The sequence below is a fragment of the Henckelia pumila genome, chromosome 2 (genome assembly GCF_033568475.1).
Source record: "Henckelia pumila isolate YLH828 chromosome 2, ASM3356847v2, whole genome shotgun sequence".
Classification (NCBI taxonomy): domain Eukaryota; kingdom Viridiplantae; phylum Streptophyta; class Magnoliopsida; order Lamiales; family Gesneriaceae; genus Henckelia; species Henckelia pumila.
The window spans coordinates 11,407,561-11,427,769 of record NC_133121.1 but is presented as its reverse complement, the minus strand read 5'-3'; the positions used below and the strand labels follow the sequence as shown (position 1 = coordinate 11,427,769).

Below are 20,209 nucleotides of genomic sequence, written 5' to 3'. Positions count from 1 at the left end.
GATTTCAGGTGGGACACCGCGGCAAGTAACCTCAGTCTCGATTTGTTGCAGTCTTAACAAGAGATATAGTTATCAGGAGCATGTTCAACGATAGTTGAAATATTTTGGACTTGTATGGCGGCTTGGGTTGAACAAGTCCTTATGATCATCTTGGATGAAGACAGACAGTGATAGTATGTCTAGACTGGTGCAGTTTTAGCACTAGTGACTACTTGTAACTATTGTCTGACTCTGTCAAAGATGAGTGATTGAATCAGCTGTGATTCTTTTGATTCCAAGTATTTGGGATATGCGGACGTGTGGCAGTGAGATCATGATTATTGATCGAGCCACGTGAGATTTCAAAATGACCAAGACTTGGTGGATGGTTGCCATATTTTTGGTTGGTACTGACAGGTTGTGTGTTAGTCACAACTTATCGACGTGGTCGATTGGTTGAGCAGATCAGTGATTGAGATATCATGAATCGAGAGATACTTGGGACGATACTACAAGCCGTCGTGCTTATGAGTTTGGATCCTTTAAGTAAATGTCTCGGAACAGTAAGAGAATTATTTGCATTCAGGATTCTCGGGTGGTTGAGATTTTCGGAGTGCAGTCGTTTGGACTTTCGAGTTCGATAGATCACGGGAAGTGATTGCATGTTTTGGCTTTGGTAAGTCATGGCTAGTTCGATAACTTGGGTAAAGTTATCAGTGGTAAGTAGAGACGTTCGGACTTAGTGACGTTTCAGGAAGAGTATCTTCTCGGTAAGAGGAGACATAATTGATCTGAACATTGCTTGGTATTAGCAATGGTTGACCCAGTTTTGGAAATAGGATTGTTCCGTGCTATTGGACTACAGTTTTGGGAACTGTTAGCCGAGTACTTGTTTAGGCGTTTCCAGCAATTTTCTCGGAGGATTTTCGTTGAATTGTGATTCGACGAGTTTTGCGGAATTCAGTGAGCATTAACAGGCCGATATCAGTTGTTTGTTCGTGGGATGATACGACAGCTGAGACTTGTGTTCCGAGTCTAGCGAGATTGTTGTTGGTGATTTCCCATTACGTTCTGATGTGCTATTCCATTGAGGTGTTGGGATCGACCGAGATCGATCAGGTAGATTCGTTGGTTTACCGCATGTGTCGTGGATTGCGCAAAGGGTTGAGGTGAACTAGTTTTGTTCATCTTGGTAGCAAGTCAAGTGTGACTTGGGATTGTTATCTATGATTGGATAACCAGTGTTGCGAATTCAATTGATATCTCGAGTGACGAGATAGTGGTGATCTTTACTCTAGAATACTAATGCTGTAGATGTTGCAGTCCCATCTATGTGTTCAGCATTATAGCGGTGATATTCTTTGAGAATATTAGTCAGCATCGAAGAAAATAAGTACGGAATGTAAGTCTGTCGATGCTAGGAACTTTTGGGATTGGTTGTTATCTGTGGCAGGACGTCAAGTGGGAATCGATTGGTTAACACTTGTGGTTACCTCTGGGATTCGATGTCAGTGTTAGACCAGTGGAGATACAGGTTGGTTGTATCTGGTCTTCTCGTTAGTACAAACTGATTCTAGCAAGAGGGATAGTCGGTATCAAGTGGTATACTTGATGAGGAACTATCACTGCTAAGGTTCGCAGGAACAGTGGGTATTCAAAGAGCAGTCGAGATTACTCTATTGATTGTAGGGCTCGGTTGTACATCCAGTGTTGGTACACGGTCGTTCTCCGGATCAAAAAGAAAGTGATATCCGGTGCAGCGGAAGTTTTAAAATTTTATATGGAACGATTCCATATGGATATCAAATTCCTACGATTAAAATTGATAATATAAAATTTAAACAATATAAATTTTACCTTAAAATCTCGAAGCGAGATTATGGACACCAACAGATTAAACTGCTCTTGTTGTATATCCCAGGAACCGATGAACGAACAATTCTTCAATCAGGTCCACGAACAGAAGTTTAATCCCTCTGAAAGACTGCACTAGAAAGTTTATCAGAAGTTTCTATGATGAGATAGAACAGATATGATCTGTTAAATCAGTCTGCAAATTCAAAAATTCACAGACTGAATTTTCGAACACTGTGAGAGAGAGGGGGAGGGGTCGGCCGAAAACCCTAGGAGAGAGCTCTCTAGGTTTTCGAAATTATGACCTTGGTTGTATAATTTCTGCACTGCAATAACTTATTTATAATGTGGGCTGCTAACAGCTTAGGGCCCATTAGTCATAAGTTCAAGCCTGACAAGCAAAGCCCGCATGTTCAGAAATTAATATAAAATTCATCGTGACTCAGATTGATAAACCACATTCACCAATGTGCACAGAAACCATTTCTGCATCTTTTAAAGTCAAGATAAATTTTCTGAATCTGAATTCAGTGGTTTCCAAAAATGTCCATCACTATGTCATTTTAGGAAATCTTACTCCCTCTACTTTTAAATAAGAAGTCCCACTTCTTTATTCACTAAATTTAACTCTTTAAATTTAATTATCTCAACGGGGATTAAAAATCCATTACTTGTGTGACCCTCAATGGTTCAGGGATACAGCTAGCCGTGGGCTCACAACTCCTTGTGACTCGGAACAATAATTTCCGACTTGCCCATCGAATCATGGTAAGAGCGCCTAGCAACATCGCCCCATGATTCCCTAGGTATCACTGATAGTGCCTGCAAGAACCAATAGATTTTGGTTAGCGTACAGTACGGTCCCTTCATCCATATATCCCGATCGAATCAACAACCATTGGTAAATCGAGAGTCGTTCGAGATTCGATAACTATGCAATGCATCTTGAAGATCAAATAGTGACATTGCATGTGCTACTAAGAAACCATTTCTTAAAACACATCATGTACTCTGGCCAGAGATTCGTCACACTAATATCTCCTCAGATTGCATAGGATATCCACACTCGCAAGTATGTGGTGAATCCTTGACAACAAAGCATCGACTCCTATATGTGTCGTAACTGTACCCAATCCCGACACCTGATGACCCCAATAGAGTCGGTAAACGAGTCAAAGTACAGTACTAGCATATAGAGTCTCAATGATGTTTCAAGTAGTAAGGACTAATGGTGTACAACCAAAACCGCGGACTTTATCCACTCGATAAGTGATAACCACTTGGAAAGTCCGGATAGGGTAGTTCGATCATTCATCCTATGAATATCCATTTGAATTCTTTGAGCATCTCTATGTTCCATACCAATGAAACGTGGTACTCGGCATCGCAAATGCTAGTCTCAATCTCGAGCGATCCTTATCCTTATTAACGGACGGCTTTGAACATGTGTTTCATGATAGCCATCCTCATGTGCTACCACATCTTACATACACTATAGTATATTCAAGGTCTTCATCTAAACATCTTATAGTATGTCACAACATAATAATATGATAAAAGATAAAGTAAATGCCATTATAAAAGTGTAAATTATATTAAACAAAAGATTGTTCATACATAGAGTCATAAAAGCCCTTAGCCACAAGTTGGCTCACCGGGCACCCACTCTTTCATCCAGAAGATCGTTCTACTTCATGGATGCCGGTGGGAATTGTCAGCGATCGAGACCCATGTTTACTTTCATATTCTGGGGGAGTGTCCAGCGTGCTGCGAGCACTGCTTTCAGTTTAAACACTGAATATCATCCAGAGACAGATGGTCAGATGGAGAGCGCTATCCATACCTTGGAGGACATGCTTTGGCGTGTACTATGGATTTTGGTTCAGTTTAGCCAGATCAGTTGTCATTGATTAAGTTCACGTACAACAATAGGTACCATCATAGCATTGGGAGGGCACCTGTTGAGGCGTTGTACGGGCGACTTGTCATACTCCATTCTTCTAGAAAGAAGTGGGGGAGACAGTATTTCTGAGAGTTTCACCTTTTCGCAGGGTTCTCATGTTTGGTCTCAAGGGTATGTTGTCTCCCAGATTTATCGATCAGTTTGAGATCTTAGAGAACATTGGTGATTTGGCTTATCAGTTAGCCTTGCCACCGTATTTGTCCAGTATCCGAGACGTGTTTCACGTATCTTTGTTGCGACGATATGTGACGATCAGTCTGAAGTTCATGTGGATACTGACTTGATTTATGCAAAGAGTGTTTCTGCATATTGGTTGTATTTTCGGTACTTAAGATCTTATTTCGAGGACGAAATATCTTAAGTGGGGGAGAATGTAGTAACCCGTATCCAAATTAAGCAAATCAAGTGTCTAATTATTATTAGGCAGGTTAAACTTGATTAAGATGATTTGCGATAGGTTAACGGAGTCCGGAAATGGATTTAGAATGCCCAGAAATGGTCCGGAAGGCTCCGAGGGTTTGGATGGTTCGGAGGGCCCGAACAGGGTGAGTGGGCTCCGAACTGGTTCGAGGGATCCGAACTTGGGTTTGGACGGCCCGAACTATTTCGTCATTGCTGACGTCCATGATGTGACTCCGGACGACCCGAAGCTGAGTTCGGAGGCTCCAAACGTGTTCGGACGGCCCGAACTCGTCCTATATATAGGGGATGCGTGGCTCACTTTTAGGCGCACCGAGTTCCTTTTCTCTCTGGTTTCTTAGCCTTCTAACTCAGATCTAGGAAATTTTAGGCGTCCCATGGGGAATCCGGAAGTGGCATAGCGATCCAGGTGTCGTAGCGGAGCTGTGGCCTAGTTTTGAGGCAATCGACAGCAAAGGGCTAACGACGGACGAAGGTATAGCTATGGTCTCCTTAAATTATTTAGGAGTATGCAATAGCTTAGTTAAGGCTTTTAGAGCTTATTGAATGATGCATGGGTATTTGTATTGTAGGCTTGATGATATGCTTGGAACCTAGAGTGGGACTACTAGGACTGCCTTAGAAAGGTACGTAAGTACTGACTGAGATTGCCAGCGGATATGCATGCTTATATGTTGCATTTATGTGTTTGCATGTTATTATTGTTATGCATCATGTGCATATCATCTTGTGCCTGCACTTCTGTATATCTTTCGAGATGAGCCAGTTAGGGTTGCTCAGCCCTGTTAGGACGTTTGATATCGAGTACCCTTAGGTACTGATACCTGAAGGACTCCGTGGTCCGCATCCGTGATTCGTAAATGAGTGGTCGCGCATAGTGGTTAGCTACCCCGATGTGACGAGCTTATATTCCAGGCGCCAGTCTGAGCAGTTGTATACAGTTATCCCAGATATGGATACCCTGTCATTTGCATGCATCATATTTGTATGTTTATCCGTGCTTTCGTATTGAGCTTAGAGATCACGTCCAGTATTTTTTGTGTATCTGGATACCCTATTCGACGGGGCAGGTGTAGGTGCAGGATTGAGCACCAGGAGCCTGGAGTAGCCAGTGACCTTGAAGACAGCAGGATTTGAAACACCCTAGTACTACTAAATGCGGAAAAACTTTTTTTTTTTAAAATAATACTATACATATACGCCCATACATATATGTATATAAAAATAACATATATTTCTTAAATAACCTGAAAAATATTAAATAAATAAATAAATCCTTAAAATGTTTCTTGCATCAATTTAAAATGATAAACAATGCTGCTGAAAAATCTCATATGCGGAACAATAATAAAATAAAACATGTTTCAGAATTTCATCATAATAGACTAAATAACTGCGACGGTCACGGGGCCACTGCCATGCTCGCTCATACGTCCTCGCCACCGGTAGGAGCTACATCATACTCACCTGCACCATATAAGCGTAGTGAGCCTAGAGGCTCAACATGTCTAATCCTTTATAACAAGGGTTAAAATAATGCATCACGTAAATACTAATACATATACATGTATATGAGCATGCATGGAAACATTTTTCATAACATAAATGCTGAATCATAAATCTTATACATAACATAACTTTCTTCATCATACATAACATAATTGAGCATGTCATAAACATAAAAACTGTGTATGGTCATATCCATGAATGTGACTAATAACTGTGCCGACTGATCAGTCTAAAGAACCATCGTACGTGGCGGTGGATAAATCCACCTCTATGCTGGTAGTAAACTACCTCTGTGCCAGTGGTAAAACCACTTCTATGCCGGTAGTAGAACTACCTCTGTGTCAGTGGTAAAACCACTTCTATGCTGTCACATCACTTCAATTTCCATAAAATATTTTTCATGCTCAAATCTTAATCATAAACACATCATAAAATATTTCATGTATGCATGCACTTAAAATGTGTCCGTAATATATATTTAATTAATTTTAATAATAAATATATTTTTACTTAAAATAGACTTCATGCATAAAAATAATTAAATATATATTCCGGACTTAGTTTATTTTTATGGGTTGGTCCAGACTGCTGGTCACTCACTCTAAGCCCATTAAACTTAAATAAAATCCAATAATCATATTTTAGCCCAAATAACTTAATTAAACTTAACTTGACCTAAATAAAATATTTAAGCCTAATTACTTAACTTAAGCACAATAAAACTCTAGACTGGCCCAAAATCCACTGACTGGCCCAAAAATTCCTGTGGGCCTACGAGCCCATAAAAATCATTGGGCTAACTTAAAAATAATTTTGAAAGCCCAAATAAAATTATTTGGAAGCCCAAATAATTTTATTTCTAATTAAATGGCCCAAAAACCCATTAAAACATTAAACATTTTAAAATTAAAATACTCGAGCCCGGCCCACCTAGCCCGGACCCGAACCTACCTGACCCGACCCTAGACCCTACTGACCCGACCCACTACCCTGACCCGACCCGGAACCACCCAGAACCCCAAACCCGATTCCCCCCTCCTCTCCTTTCCTTCGACCGTGCGAGCAGCAGCTTTCCGGGGCTGCTGCCGCCGTGCTCCGGCCGTCCCATGGCCGGAGCACCACCACCTACCCCTAGCCCTCTTCAAGACGTTTCCAACAAGCTAAAAACCAGCCCAAACCGATCCCTAACGAAGGAGAACGAAGCAAAACCATCTATCCCTTAATCTGCTCGCGTCCTGCGCGCGACGCCGGACTTCCGACCGTTCGGCCGCCCAGCTCCGGCCACCACTGGCCGGAGCACAACTTGGGTTACCTTCCCCTATGTCTTGTGGTTCTAACCCAACTGGAATCAGTCTAAAACACGCCTTATGGACCGAGAACGACCCAATCTCCCAACATCGCTCAACCTGCGCACCCTAGGACCTGTTCTGAACCAGCTCCCCTCCTGGCCATGCATGGCTCGAACCACTGGACCCAGCTCGACCCTAGGCACCCTAGGACACCCCCTTGACCGAGCCACAACCTCTGGACCGAACCATGCAACAGAAACGTGAACCATGACATGAAACAATCAACAAACATGCATTAAAATCATACCTTCTTGCATAAATCAAAAAGCTCCTGATTAAAATCCGAAATAAAACAATCATTCATGATTAATAGCTTATATGGTGTTCAAACGAAAGAATAGACATGCCTTTGATTTTTAAAACGAAGCTAGACCACGTGAACGACTCCGGGACGACGGACCTACGAAGAACTCGAATTTTTTCTTGAATAAATCGGCTATGGAGGCTGAAATCTGCTGTGGGGCGTGAAGAAGATGATGGAGAAAGGTTGGAGGCAGCTAAGGGAGTTGTCGGCTGATAAGGATTTGTGTAGGGTAGAAATTGATTTGTTTTGGTTTAAATAGAATAGATAATGATTTAAATAAATAATAAAAATCAACATAAAGATAATATACCAACAAAACTTTATTTAAAAGTCCTAATAATAATAATAATCTGATGTAAAAGCATAAATCCCGAAATTAAAATTAAGGGAATTTTTAAAAGTGATTAAAAGTCATTATCTTGGCTAATTTTGGATAAAAAGGACTCCTAAAATTATATAAAATCAAATACTAAAAATTTTGAGATAATAAAACTCAAAATAATATTTTAGGGCTCTAAAAAGGCTCATAAAATCATTTGGGTGGAAAGTTGTCATCTCGTCCGTCCACGGTCCCGTCTACGCGATCAAATATTTAAAATACTAAAAATCATAAAAATCACTAATTATGGGTTAAATGCTTAAAAAAATAAATTAAATCATGCATATAAATCACATAATAACACATAAATTCATTTAACCCTTATTTTAAAAATTAATTTCTCCTAATTATGCATGCGAATTTACGTATTAAAATTCCGGGTGTTACAATTCTCCCCCCCTTAAATTGAATTTCGTCCTCGAAATTCGACGGAATCTGTCTGGGAGGCATTCTGTACCACCACATATTTCTTTACGTAAATCGCAATGCATAACTAAGGGTTTCAAAAGTCTTACTGAACATGAAATACTTAAAATTAATACATATGCTCCTTCTAAATCTTATTAAAACATTTAAAACTTACAGACCAGTAGCAGGATTTCTGAGCTTCACGTGGCAGATGGACACCCTCCGAGGACCGTGCTCTGATACCAATTGAAACACCCTAGTACTACTAAATGCGGAAAAACTTTTTTTTTTAAAAATAATACTATACATATACGCCCATACATATATGTATATAAAAATAACATATATTTCTTAAATAACCTGAAAAATATTAAATAAATAAATAAATCCTTAAAATGTTTCTTGCATCAATTTAAAATGATAAACAATGCTGCTGAAAAATCTCATATGCGGAACAATAATAAAATAAAACATGTTTCAGAATTTCATCATAATAGACTAAATAACTGCGACGGTCACGGGGCCACTGCCATGCTCGCTCATACGTCCTCGCCACCGGTAGGAGCTACATCATACTCACCTGCACCATATAAGCGTAGTGAGCCTAGAGGCTCAACATGTCTAATCCTTTATAACAAGGGTTAAAATAATGCATCACGTAAATACTAATACATATACATGTATATGAGCATGCATGGAAACATTTTTCATAACATAAATGCTGAATCATAAATCTTATACATAACATAACTTTCTTCATCATACATAACATAATTGAGCATGTCATAAACATAAAAACTGTGTATGGTCATATCCATGAATGTGACTAATAACTGTGCCGACTGATCAGTCTAAAGAACCATCGTACGTGGCGGTGGATAAATCCACCTCTATGCTGGTAGTAAACTACCTCTGTGCCAGTGGTAAAACCACTTCTATGCCGGTAGTAGAACTACCTCTGTGTCAGTGGTAAAACCACTTCTATGCTGTCACATCACTTCAATTTCCATAAAATATTTTTCATGCTCAAATCTTAATCATAAACACATCATAAAATATTTCATGTATGCATGCACTTAAAATGTGTCCGTAATATATATTTAATTAATTTTAATAATAAATATATTTTTACTTAAAATAGACTTCATGCATAAAAATAATTAAATATATATTCCGGACTTAGTTTATTTTTATGGGTTGGTCCAGACTGCTGGTCACTCACTCTAAGCCCATTAAACTTAAATAAAATCCAATAATCATATTTTAGCCCAAATAACTTAATTAAACTTAACTTGACCTAAATAAAATATTTAAGCCTAATTACTTAACTTAAGCACAATAAAACTCTAGACTGGCCCAAAATCCACTGACTGGCCCAAAAATTCCTGTGGGCCTACGAGCCCATAAAAATCATTGGGCTAACTTAAAAATAATTTTGAAAGCCCAAATAAAATTATTTGGAAGCCCAAATAATTTTATTTCTAATTAAATGGCCCAAAAACCCATTAAAACATTAAACATTTTAAAATTAAAATACTCGAGCCCGGCCCACCTAGCCCGGACCCGGACCTACCTGACCCGACCCTAGACCCTACTGACCCGACCCACTACCCTGACCCGACCCGGAACCACCCAGAACCCCAAACCCGATTCCCCCCTCCTCTCCTTTCCTTCGACCGTGCGAGCAGCAGCTTTCCGGGGCTGCTGCCGCCGTGCTCCGGCCGTCCCATGGCCGGAGCACCACCACCTACCCCTAGCCCTCTTCAAGACGTTTCCAACAAGCTAAAAACCAGCCCAAACCGATCCCTAACGAAGGAGAACGAAGCAAAACCATCTATCCCTTAATCTGCTCGCGTCCTGCGCGCGACGCCGGACTTCCGACCGTTCGGCCGCCCAGATCCGGCCACCACTGGCCGGAGCACAACTTGGGTTACCTTCCCCTATGTCTTGTGGTTCTAACCCAACTGGAATCAGTCTAAAACACGCCTTATGGACCGAGAACGACCCAATCTCCCAACATCGCTCAACCTGCGCACCCTAGGACCTGTTCTGAACCAGCTCCCCTCCTGGCCATGCATGGCTCGAACCACTGGACCCAGCTCGACCCTAGGCACCCTAGGACACCCCCTTGACCGAGCCACAACCTCTGGACCGAACCATGCAACAGAAACGTGAACCATGACATGAAACAATCAACAAACATGCATTAAAATCATACCTTCTTGCATAAATCAAAAAGCTCCTGATTAAAATCCGAAATAAAACAATCATTCATGATTAATAGCTTATATGGTGTTCAAACGAAAGAATAGACATGCCTTTGATTTTTAAAACGAAGCTAGACCACGTGAACGACTCCGGGACGACGGACCTACGAAGAACTCGAATTTTTTCTTGAATAAATCGGCTATGGAGGCTGAAATCTGCTGTGGGGCGTGAAGAAGATGATGGAGAAAGGTTGGAGGCAGCTAAGGGAGTTGTCGGATAAGGATTTGTGTAGGGTAGAAATTGATTTGTTTTGGTTTAAATAGAATAGATAATGATTTAAATAAATAATAAAAATCAACATAAAGATAATATACCAACAAAACTTTATTTAAAAGTCCTAATAATAATAATAATCTGATGTAAAAGCATAAATCCCGAAATTAAAATTAAGGGAATTTTTAAAAGTGATTAAAAGTCATTATCTTGGCTAATTTTGGATAAAAAGGACTCCTAAAATTATATAAAATCAAATACTAAAAATTTTGAGATAATAAAACTCAAAATAATATTTTAGGGCTCTAAAAAGGCTCATAAAATCATTTGGGTGGAAAGTTGTCATCTCGTCCGTCCACGGTCCCGTCTACGCGATCAAATATTTAAAATACTAAAAATCATAAAAATCACTAATTATGGGTTAAATGCTTAAAAAAATAAATTAAATCATGCATATAAATCACATAATAACACATAAATTCATTTAACCCTTATTTTAAAAATTAATTTCTCCTAATTATGCATGCGAATTTACGTATTAAAATTCCGGGTGTTACAATTCTCCCCCCCTTAAATTGAATTTCGTCCTCGAAATTCGACGGAATCTGTCTGGGAGGCATTCTGTACCACCACATATTTCTTTACGTAAATCGCAATGCATAACTAAGGGTTTCAAAAGTCTTACTGAACATGAAATACTTAAAATTAATACATATGCTCCTTCTAAATCTTATTAAAACATTTAAAACTTACAGACCAGTAGCAGGATTTCTGAGCTTCACGTGGCAGATGGACACCCTCCGAGGACCGTGCTCTGATACCAATTGAAACACCCTAGTACTACTAAATGCGGAAAACTTTTTTTTTTTTTTTTAAATAATACTATACATATACGCCCATACATATATGTATATAAAAATAACATATATTTCTTAAATAACCTGAAAAATATTAAATAAATAAATAAATCCTTAAAATGTTTCTTGCATCAATTTAAAATGATAAACAATGCTGCTGAAAAATCTCATATGCGGAACAATAATAAAATAAAACATGTTTCAGAATTTCATCATAATAGACTAAATAACTGCGACGGTCACGGGGCCACTGCCATGCTCGCTCATACGTCCTCGCCACCGGTAGGAGCTACATCATACTCACCTGCACCATATAAGCGTAGTGAGCCTAGAGGCTCAACATGTCTAATCCTTTATAACAAGGGTTAAAATAATGCATCACGTAAATACTAATACATATACATGTATATGAGCATGCATGGAAACATTTTTCATAACATAAATGCTGAATCATAAATCTTATACATAACATAACTTTCTTCATCATACATAACATAATTGAGCATGTCATAAACATAAAAACTGTGTATGGTCATATCCATGAATGTGACTAATAACTGTGCCGACTGATCAGTCTAAAGAACCATCGTACGTGGCGGTGGATAAATCCACCTCTATGCTGGTAGTAAACTACCTCTGTGCCAGTGGTAAAACCACTTCTATGCCGGTAGTAGAACTACCTCTGTGTCAGTGGTAAAACCACTTCTATGCTGTCACATCACTTCAATTTCCATAAAATATTTTTCATGCTCAAATCTTAATCATAAACACATCATAAAATATTTCATGTATGCATGCACTTAAAATGTGTCCGTAATATATATTTAATTAATTTTAATAATAAATATATTTTTACTTAAAATAGACTTCATGCATAAAAATAATTAAATATATATTCCGGACTTAGTTTATTTTTATGGGTTGGTCCAGACTGCTGGTCACTCACTCTAAGCCCATTAAACTTAAATAAAATCCAATAATCATATTTTAGCCCAAATAACTTAATTAAACTTAACTTGACCTAAATAAAATATTTAAGCCTAATTACTTAACTTAAGCACAATAAAACTCTAGACTGGCCCAAAATCCACTGACTGGCCCAAAAATTCCTGTGGGCCTACGAGCCCATAAAAATCATTGGGCTAACTTAAAAATAATTTTGAAAGCCCAAATAAAATTATTTGGAAGCCCAAATAATTTTATTTCTAATTAAATGGCCCAAAAACCCATTAAAACATTAAACATTTTAAAATTAAAATACTCGAGCCCGGCCCACCTAGCCCGGACCCGGACCTACCTGACCCGACCCTAGACCCTACTGACCCGACCCACTACCCTGACCCGACCCGGAACCACCCAGAACCCCAAACCCGATTCCCCCCTCCTCTCCTTTCCTTCGACCGTGCGAGCAGCAGCTTTCCGGGGCTGCTGCCGCCGTGCTCCGGCCGTCCCATGGCCGGAGCACCACCACCTACCCCTAGCCCTCTTCAAGACGTTTCCAACAAGCTAAAAACCAGCCCAAACCGATCCCTAACGAAGGAGAACGAAGCAAAACCATCTATCCCTTAATCTGCTCGCGTCCTGCGCGCGACGCCGGACTTCCGACCGTTCGGCCGCCCAGCTCCGGCCACCACTGGCCGGAGCACAACTTGGGTTACCTTCCCCTATGTCTTGTGGTTCTAACCCAACTGGAATCAGTCTAAAACACACGCCTTATGGACCGAGAACGACCCAATCTCCCAACATCGCTCAACCTGCGCACCCTAGGACCTGTTCTGAACCAGCTCCCCTCCTGGCCATGCATGGCTCGAACCACTGGACCCAGCTCGACCCTAGGCACCCTAGGACACCCCCTTGACCGAGCCACAACCTCTGGACCGAACCATGCAACAGAAACGTGAACCATGACATGAAACAATCAACAAACATGCATTAAAATCATACCTTCTTGCATAAATCAAAAAGCTCCTGATTAAAATCCGAAATAAAACAATCATTCATGATTAATAGCTTATATGGTGTTCAAACGAAAGAATAGACATGCCTTTGATTTTTAAAACGAAGCTAGACCACGTGAACGACTCCGGGACGACGGACCTACGAAGAACTCGAATTTTTTCTTGAATAAATCGGCTATGGAGGCTGAAATCTGCTGTGGGGCGTGAAGAAGATGATGGAGAAAGGTTGGAGGCAGCTAAGGGAGTTGTCGGCTGATAAGGATTTGTGTAGGGTAGAAATTGATTTGTTTTGGTTTAAATAGAATAGATAATGATTTAAATAAATAATAAAAATCAACATAAAGATAATATACCAACAAAACTTTATTTAAAAGTCCTAATAATAATAATAATCTGATGTAAAAGCATAAATCCCGAAATTAAAATTAAGGGAATTTTTAAAAGTGATTAAAAGTCATTATCTTGGCTAATTTTGGATAAAAAGGACTCCTAAAATTATATAAAATCAAATACTAAAAATTTTGAGATAATAAAACTCAAAATAATATTTTAGGGCTCTAAAAAGGCTCATAAAATCATTTGGGTGGAAAGTTGTCATCTCGTCCGTCCACGGTCCCGTCTACGCGATCAAATATTTAAAATACTAAAAATCATAAAAATCACTAATTATGGGTTAAATGCTTAAAAAAATAAATTAAATCATGCATATAAATCACATAATAACACATAAATTCATTTAACCCTTATTTTAAAAATTAATTTCTCCTAATTATGCATGCGAATTTACGTATTAAAATTCCGGGTGTTACAATTCTCCCCCCCTTAAATTGAATTTCGTCCTCGAAATTCGACGGAATCTGTCTGGGAGGCATTCTGTACCACCACATATTTCTTTACGTAAATCGCAATGCATAACTAAGGGTTTCAAAAGTCTTACTGAACATGAAATACTTAAAATTAATACATATGCTCCTTCTAAATCTTATTAAAACATTTAAAACTTACAGACCAGTAGCAGGATTTCTGAGCTTCACGTGGCAGATGGACACCCTCCGAGGACCGTGCTCTGATACCAATTGAAACACCCTAGTACTACTAAATGCGGAAAAACTTTTTTTTTTTAAAATAATATTATACATATACGCCCATACATATATGTATATAAAAATAACATATATTTCTTAAATAACCTGAAAAATATTAAATAAATAAATAAATCCTTAAAATGTTTCTTGCATCAATTTAAAATGATAAACAATGCTGCTGAAAAATCTCATATGCGGAACAATAATAAAATAAAACATGTTTCAGAATTTCATCATAATAGACTAAATAACTGCGACGGTCACGGGGCCACTGCCATGCTCGCTCATACGTCCTCGCCACCGGTAGGAGCTACATCATACTCACCTGCACCATATAAGCGTAGTGAGCCTAGAGGCTCAACATGTCTAATCCTTTATAACAAGGGTTAAAATAATGCATCACGTAAATACTAATACATATACATGTATATGAGCATGCATGGAAACATTTTTCATAACATAAATGCTGAATCATAAATCTTATACATAACATAACTTTCTTCATCATACATAACATAATTGAGCATGTCATAAACATAAAAACTGTGTATGGTCATATCCATGAATGTGACTAATAACTGTGCCGACTGATCAGTCTAAAGAACCATCGTACGTGGCGGTGGATAAATCCACCTCTATGCTGGTAGTAAACTACCTCTGTGCCAGTGGTAAAACCACTTCTATGCCGGTAGTAGAACTACCTCTGTGTCAGTGGTAAAACCACTTCTATGCTGTCACATCACTTCAATTTCCATAAAATATTTTTCATGCTCAAATCTTAATCATAAACACATCATAAAATATTTCATGTATGCATGCACTTAAAATGTGTCCGTAATATATATTTAATTAATTTTAATAATAAATATATTTTTACTTAAAATAGACTTCATGCATAAAAATAATTAAATATATATTCCGGACTTAGTTTATTTTTATGGGTTGGTCCAGACTGCTGGTCACTCACTCTAAGCCCATTAAACTTAAATAAAATCCAATAATCATATTTTAGCCCAAATAACTTAATTAAACTTAACTTGACCTAAATAAAATATTTAAGCCTAATTACTTAACTTAAGCACAATAAAACTCTAGACTGGCCCAAAATCCACTGACTGGCCCAAAAATTCCTGTGGGCCTACGAGCCCATAAAAATCATTGGGCTAACTTAAAAATAATTTTGAAAGCCCAAATAAAATTATTTGGAAGCCCAAATAATTTTATTTCTAATTAAATGGCCCAAAAACCCATTAAAACATTAAACATTTTAAAATTAAAATACTCGAGCCCGGCCCACCTAGCCCGGACCCGGACCTACCTGACCCGACCCTAGACCCTACTGACCCGACCCACTACCCTGACCCGACCCGGAACCACCCAGAACCCCAAACCCGATTCCCCCTCCTCTCCTTTCCTTCGACCGTGCGAGCAGCAGCTTTCCGGGGCTGCTGCCGCCGTGCTCCGGCCGTCCCATGGCCGGAGCACCACCACCTACCCCTAGCCCTCTTCAAGACGTTTCCAACAAGCTAAAAACCAGCCCAAACCGATCCCTAACGAAGGAGAACGAAGCAAAACCATCTATCCCTTAATCTGCTCGCGTCCTGCGCGCGACGCCGGACTTCCGACCGTTCGGCCGCCCAGCTCCGGCCACCACTGGCCGGAGCACAACTTGGGTTACCTTCCCCTATGTCTTGTGGTTCTAACCCAACTGGAATCAGTCTAAAACACGCCTTATGGACCGAGAACGACCCAATCTCCCAACATCGCTCAACCTGCGCACCCTAGGACCTGTTCTGAACCAGCTCCCCTCCTGGCCATGCATGGCTCGAACCACTGGACCCAGCTCGACCCTAGGCACCCTAGGACACCCCCTTGACCGAGCCACAACCTCTGGACCGAACCATGCAACAGAAACGTGAACCATGACATGAAACAATCAACAAACATGCATTAAAATCATACCTTCTTGCATAAATCAAAAAGCTCCTGATTAAAATCCGAAATAAAACAATCATTCATGATTAATAGCTTATATGGTGTTCAAACGAAAGAATAGACATGCCTTTGATTTTTAAAACGAAGCTAGACCACGTGAACGACTCCGGGACGACGGACCTACGAAGAACTCGAATTTTTCTTGAATAAATCGGCTATGGAGGCTGAAATCTGCTGTGGGGCGTGAAGAAGATGATGGAGAAAGGTTGGAGGCAGCTAAGGGAGTTGTCGGCTGATAAGGATTTGTGTAGGGTAGAAATTGATTTGTTTTGGTTTAAATAGAATAGATAATGATTTAAATAAATAATAAAAATCAACATAAAGATAATATACCAACAAAACTTTATTTAAAAGTCCTAATAATAATAATAATCTGATGTAAAAGCATAAATCCCGAAATTAAAATTAAGGGAATTTTTAAAAGTGATTAAAAGTCATTATCTTGGCTAATTTTGGATAAAAAGGACTCCTAAAATTATATAAAATCAAATACTAAAAATTTTGAGATAATAAAACTCAAAATAATATTTTAGGGCTCTAAAAAGGCTCATAAAATCATTTGGGTGGAAAGTTGTCATCTCGTCCGTCCACGGTCCCGTCTACGCGATCAAATATTTAAAATACTAAAAATCATAAAAATCACTAATTATGGGTTAAATGCTTAAAAAAATAAATTAAATCATGCATATAAATCACATAATAACACATAAATTCATTTAACCCTTATTTTAAAAATTAATTTCTCCTAATTATGCATGCGAATTTACGTATTAAAATTCCGGGTGTTACAGGATTAGCTGTAGGTTTTATTTAAATTCGATTCGATTGGGTTGTATAAATTGAGTTTGTTAGCCGGTTGTATTCTGCCGGTCTGCTTGTATTTAGTCTTCCGCAGCGATTTTATTTAATGCATGCTTAATTATGCTCTTAACTCTGATTAGGTAGTGGATCCGCGATGGGTCGCTACATTAAGCATAGCAATCTCTGCTTTAAGACAGCTTATCTCAACTGATTGTTCAAAGGACAGTTCAGTTGAGTTGTCTTGCAGATCCTTTTGCTTTGCTTTTACTTCATCGAATGCGAAGGACATTTTTTGATACTCGTTTGCCATATCATGAAGAGCTTTGATTAGTTCTTCTCTGGTAAATTCCTCAGAACAAAAATCAAATACCTGTTCACTGGTGGATGGATGTTCATAATCGTTTGCCATAAGACATTTGACTTCTTCTTCATCATCACTAGAGCTAGAAGAGTCATTTGATCCCTCTGAATCACTGTCTGTTTCGGCCCACTTGGCTTTGCTGTCCTTTGCAACCATTGCTTCATGCTTCTGTCTTGAGTTGTGTCTATCATTCCTTGAACTTTTTCTTTTGTCAATGTTCTTTGTTTGGGACAATCGGCAATGAAGTGTCCTGTTTTCCCACAGTTGAAACAGCTTCTTGGTTCTTCAACTGAATCTTTCTTTTGGAAGTTTCTTCTGTGTGATCCTTCTTGGTTTCTTCTGATGAACTTGCCAAATTTCTTTACAAACAATGACATGGCATCACTACTGATTTGTTCTGCTGACTTTTCCGGTTTGGCTGGTGACTCAATTTTCACTGCAGTCAAGGCTTTGGTCAGTTGTGAGGTAGACTGATCTTCCTCTTGAGTCTGTAACTCGAACCCATATGCTTTTAGATCTGCAAATAGGTCATGCAGTTCTAATTTGTTCAAGTCTTTAGATTCTCTCATGGCCATTGTTTTTACATCCCATTCTTTGGGAAGGCCTCGAATTACTTTGAGGATAACTTCTCTGTAGGGATATGTTTTCCCCAATCCGTTGAGCTCGATAACAATGTTGCTTACTCTTTTATCAAACTCTGTCATTGATTCTCCTGGTCTCATTTTGATGTTGTCAAATTTTTTAGTAGCTACAGATAGCTTGTTTTTCTTTGTTTGTTCATTTCCTTCACAGAGTTGGATCAACTTTTCCCAAATCTCTTTTTCAGTTTTGCATGTCTTGATTTTGCTAAAGGTATTCTTGTCAAGAGTTTTATACAAGATATCCTTAGCCACATTGTCTAAGTTTGCCTTCTTTTTGTCTTCGGCAGTCCATTCAATTCTAGGTTTCTCAATGTATTGAGGACCACCTCCAGAGAGGGCTATAGCAGTATTTAACTTTGTAATCTCAAGAGGTCCATCAGTGATGACAAACCACATGTCATCATCTAGTGCTGATAAATGTGCTTGCATGCGAATTTTCCAGTCATCAAAATCTTCCTTTGAGAACATAGGAATCTTGCTGAATGAAGTCATTTTGTTTAAGTTCTTTAAGAATAAGATAACAACCTCTTTGATACCACTTGTTAGGATCGGTTGAAAGTCTAGAGTGGGGGGGGGGGATGAATATACTTTCAAACAATTTTGTTGAGAAAAATGGAACTCGATCGATTTAAGAATGAGTTCAAGGCTTATCTTAGTGTCCAATATAGTTTGGCAAACAGAATGTGTGCGAAAATATGCCAAACTACAGATTTAAAACACTTAGTGTATATCAGTTTAGGGGTAGGTATAAAGATGAATGGTAAACTGAAATGACACACGATATTGTTTATGGATGTTCGGAGATTTCAATCACTCCTACGTCACCCCTTCTTTTGCCTTGGAAGGATTCACTAGAAGACTTTGATTTATACAAGCAATTTGCACAAACCCAATCTAGTTTAGGACTTAAAAACTGCCTAAACAAGAACTCCTAGTATGACACTTTGATTTCAGTCCTAGACTGATCTTACAGTGGAATGTAATACAACTCGAAATCTTTTAACACAAAGATTGACCCTTCAATGGTCTGAATGATGCTTTGAATGTTTTGTGCTTTCGAGTTTCTTGATCAAATCTTGAGCGTAGGATGCTTTGTGATTTTTGAGCAATAGCAGAGATATCAGCACTTCGTGTGTTTGAACTTTGATCAAGATCCCTATTTATACTCTTTGGTCTGCAACGGTCATAATTTCAAAGAGTTCTTAAGATGGGATTCAAATTATTCCCGTTGGATTTGTCACTATCATCAACGATTTCTGACGCCGACATTCCCTTGATATCGCGGCACTACATTCTGCAGATGTGTCAAAGTACGGACGATCTTATCCATGAGTAGTATGACGGTGAGCTGCTGTGAATCTATTGATGCAATCGGTTGGGCAATGTTGTACTGAAAGATTTAGTTTAGTAGGGTAAACTGCTTTGTATCTCTGAAACGATCAGTTGAGTGAAGCTGGACTGAAGAGTTCAGTTTAGCTAGGTAAACTGAATGTGTTCCTTTAGTGTGACTGATAGATTCATTTTAGTCGAGGTAGATTGAATCGTTTATGGTTTAGTTTATCGTCTGTTTGTCATCATGACGTTATCATCACTGTATATCAGTTTGTCTTTCCGTAGACGCTTAAATAGTTTGGCTTTGTTTTTTCAATACCAAAACTAAATTTCCCAACATAGTGCGCGCTTTACGATGTTAAGCTGCATGCAAGACACCCTGATCAGAGAATTTGAGAAATATCCCACAACTAAGGAGTTATGGGAGGTATTGAAGGTCAAGTATGGTACGACATCCACTACTAGATTGAGGGCTTTGACTCTCAAGTTTAATCAATACGTACTTGACCCGAAGCACTCGATGATCCAGCATC

General features: G+C 38.9%; 1 protein-coding gene across 1 annotated transcript; it reads right to left on the bottom strand.

Moving 5' to 3' along the window:
- Positions 1-17,669: 17,669 nt before the first annotated feature.
- Positions 17,670-18,836, bottom strand: LOC140877209 (uncharacterized). Its single transcript, XM_073280740.1, has one exon. The coding sequence runs from the start codon at positions 18,834-18,836 to the stop codon at positions 17,670-17,672; it is 1,167 nt and encodes a 388-aa protein (XP_073136841.1).
- Positions 18,837-20,209: the final 1,373 nt, after the last annotated feature.

Bases quoted from the DNA above. Each gene is read 5' to 3' on its own strand.
- LOC140877209 (XM_073280740.1), bottom strand. From the start codon at position 18,836: ATGACTTCATTCAGCAAGATTCCTATGTTCTCAAAGGAAGATTTTGAT.